The sequence below is a fragment of the Austrofundulus limnaeus genome, unplaced genomic scaffold (assembly GCF_001266775.1).
Source record: "Austrofundulus limnaeus strain Quisiro unplaced genomic scaffold, Austrofundulus_limnaeus-1.0 Scaffold316, whole genome shotgun sequence".
Taxonomy (NCBI): domain Eukaryota; kingdom Metazoa; phylum Chordata; class Actinopteri; order Cyprinodontiformes; family Rivulidae; genus Austrofundulus; species Austrofundulus limnaeus.
The window spans coordinates 37516-39771 of NW_013952718.1; the positions used below are offsets into that span (position 1 = coordinate 37516).

General features: G+C 35.9%; 1 protein-coding gene across 1 annotated transcript in view; it reads left to right on the forward strand.

Annotated features, from left to right (window-relative positions):
* LOC106527235 (vacuolar protein sorting-associated protein 13D) overlaps positions 1 to 2256 on the forward strand; it is a gene marked incomplete at its 5' end in the record, with an annotated part of 64580 nt that overhangs the window by 37313 nt on the left and 25011 nt on the right. The window contains 1 exon segment of the mRNA XM_014022063.1: positions 398 to 502. Coding sequence (XP_013877517.1) covers positions 398 to 502 — 105 coding nt within the window.

The following is a 2256-nucleotide window of genomic DNA, read 5'->3' on the forward strand; positions in this document are numbered from 1 at the left end:
ATATATTTATGTTTGTGGTTGTAATGTGACAAAATATGGAAAAGTTCAAGGGGTATGAATACTTTTGCAAACCACTGTAAATTGGAATTTTCATACATAACAATACTCTTAATATGATCAATGTTCATGAGTCAAATGATGATTACAGTTATAAAACTCATGAAAACTGACACAAAAGATGTTTTTGCCATTATATAACTTGATGAATTCCCATATGTCCGTGTTTCTCACTCCTGGTTGTATACATAATTAGAGTGCATTTTTATTCTGTATTTTTCTGCCATTAGATATTTGTATTCAACAGGTATTCCTTCTGAGTAACCATCTGTAGTGGTGCTCTCATTGCGTCTTTGTTCTTTACTACTCAGTTTAAAGTTCCTCCTTTCTTCCTTTCTAGATCAGTGACTTCAATCAAAGGAGACAAACCCGAAGCTCAGCCAGCCCAGAGCAGGAACAAAACAAAGGAGCTATAAAAGAGAAAGAGATCAAACAGGAGCTGGAGGTAGGAAGGACACAGATTCAAACATGTTTTGTAGAGCTTTTAACACTTTGTACAATTTTTTGTCTCCCAATAATCAACAAAATCAGGAAAAGACTGTTCTTGACATGCACCATAGCCAGACTCTCTGATCCAGTTTAAAATTCCTATAGCACAACAAACCAGGTGAATGGTCACCTTCCAATTTTATAAATTAAACCTTTACATGAACTTTGAATCTTTTGAGCAAAAGCATAAGAATAAAAAAGGGAAGAACGCCTTTGAGAAATCCTGGTTTTCTGTGAACCTTCCATCAATGTGCTGTGTAGTACAGTAGGCTACAGAGGTCACTGCTCATTTCAGTGGCAGGCTCAACACGTATAAAATACCTATTGTGTTCTGAATGCCACAGATGTACCTTCAGTCATCGGGTAAGAAACTGAGTACAGGTTGCCAGAACAGTRTATCACAGGGCCACATGTAGAGACAAGCAAAACAGACGTCTTGATGCATCTCAGTAATCCAGGTAGAAAAATCTAAAAGAAATATTAAGTAGGTCCTCTGGACGGATTCTTTAATGAAACGTTTCATCTCTCCTCCAAGAGACTTCTTCAGTCACTGAAGAAGTCTCTTGTCTGAAATAGATTCTTCTGGGTCTCAGTAGGATAAGACTATACATATTAAATATTTAAGTGAAAGATACATATAATTCAACTAATGCTAATGAAATTGCAGACTTTTATGTGTTCTGTGATTTTTAAATTTTTTTAAAGCTGTACAACCTTTTAATAAATATCAGTAATATTTCTGCTATTATTCAATATTCTCTGTTCATCGTTCTGGTTGAGCCAAGGCCAAAGATCCAGAAGGCCAAACTACAGGAGCTGTCCATCTGACGGACATGTGTAGTCTTAAGATATTTAACCATGAAATGTTGTTTGACATGYTTATAAGATGTTCAGTCTTAAACATTTGCACTTGGAATTTTCATAGAATCACTTTAAATACTTTAGTAAGTTATAGGTTTTGTACAATTCTGGTTCAAATACAGAACTTTGTTTACTAGATTAACTAATTATTTGTGGTTTAATATTGCCTTAATGAACAGTGATTTAAAAAAATGTACCTGTAAAACTCTGATGTTAAATGCAATGTGRTTTAAAATTTGGGTGCACCTAACTTTTGTGCTGGTGGGCCTAAGAAAAAATGTTAGGTGCACCAGCGCAAAATGTTATTCTAGAGCCATGCTGTAAGTAAAATTCCAGTGCMCAGTACAGTTACTTGTTTTCCATTACATTTTATTTAATTGGCATAACTCTGTATAAATCAGGTTTCTGTTAGTTTTTTTGTTTTGTTTTGTCTAACATGCCGACTTATATAACCATAACTGATTTCTAATGGCAATAAAAGGGTTAAAAATTGAAGAGGATAAATATTTTTTAAGCACTGTCAATGAGGGCTATGTGCCATGTCATGTTTAATATATTTATTTTTTATTTTATTTTATTTATCGTTATTTAACCAGGCAAATCCCACTGAGATCCCAGATCTCTTTTTCAAGGGAGGCCTGGGCCTTAAGGCAACAACCTATTGTACACGTTTTTCAGGGTGGGGGAAACTGAAGTACCCGGAGAAAACCCACGCAAGCACGAGGAGAACATGCAAACTCCACACAGAAAGACCCCAGGTCCAAACTGGGGATCGAACCCAGGGCCTTGTGGCTGTGAGGCGTCAGTGCTAACCACTGAGCCGTCATGCCACCAGTTTTAATATATATA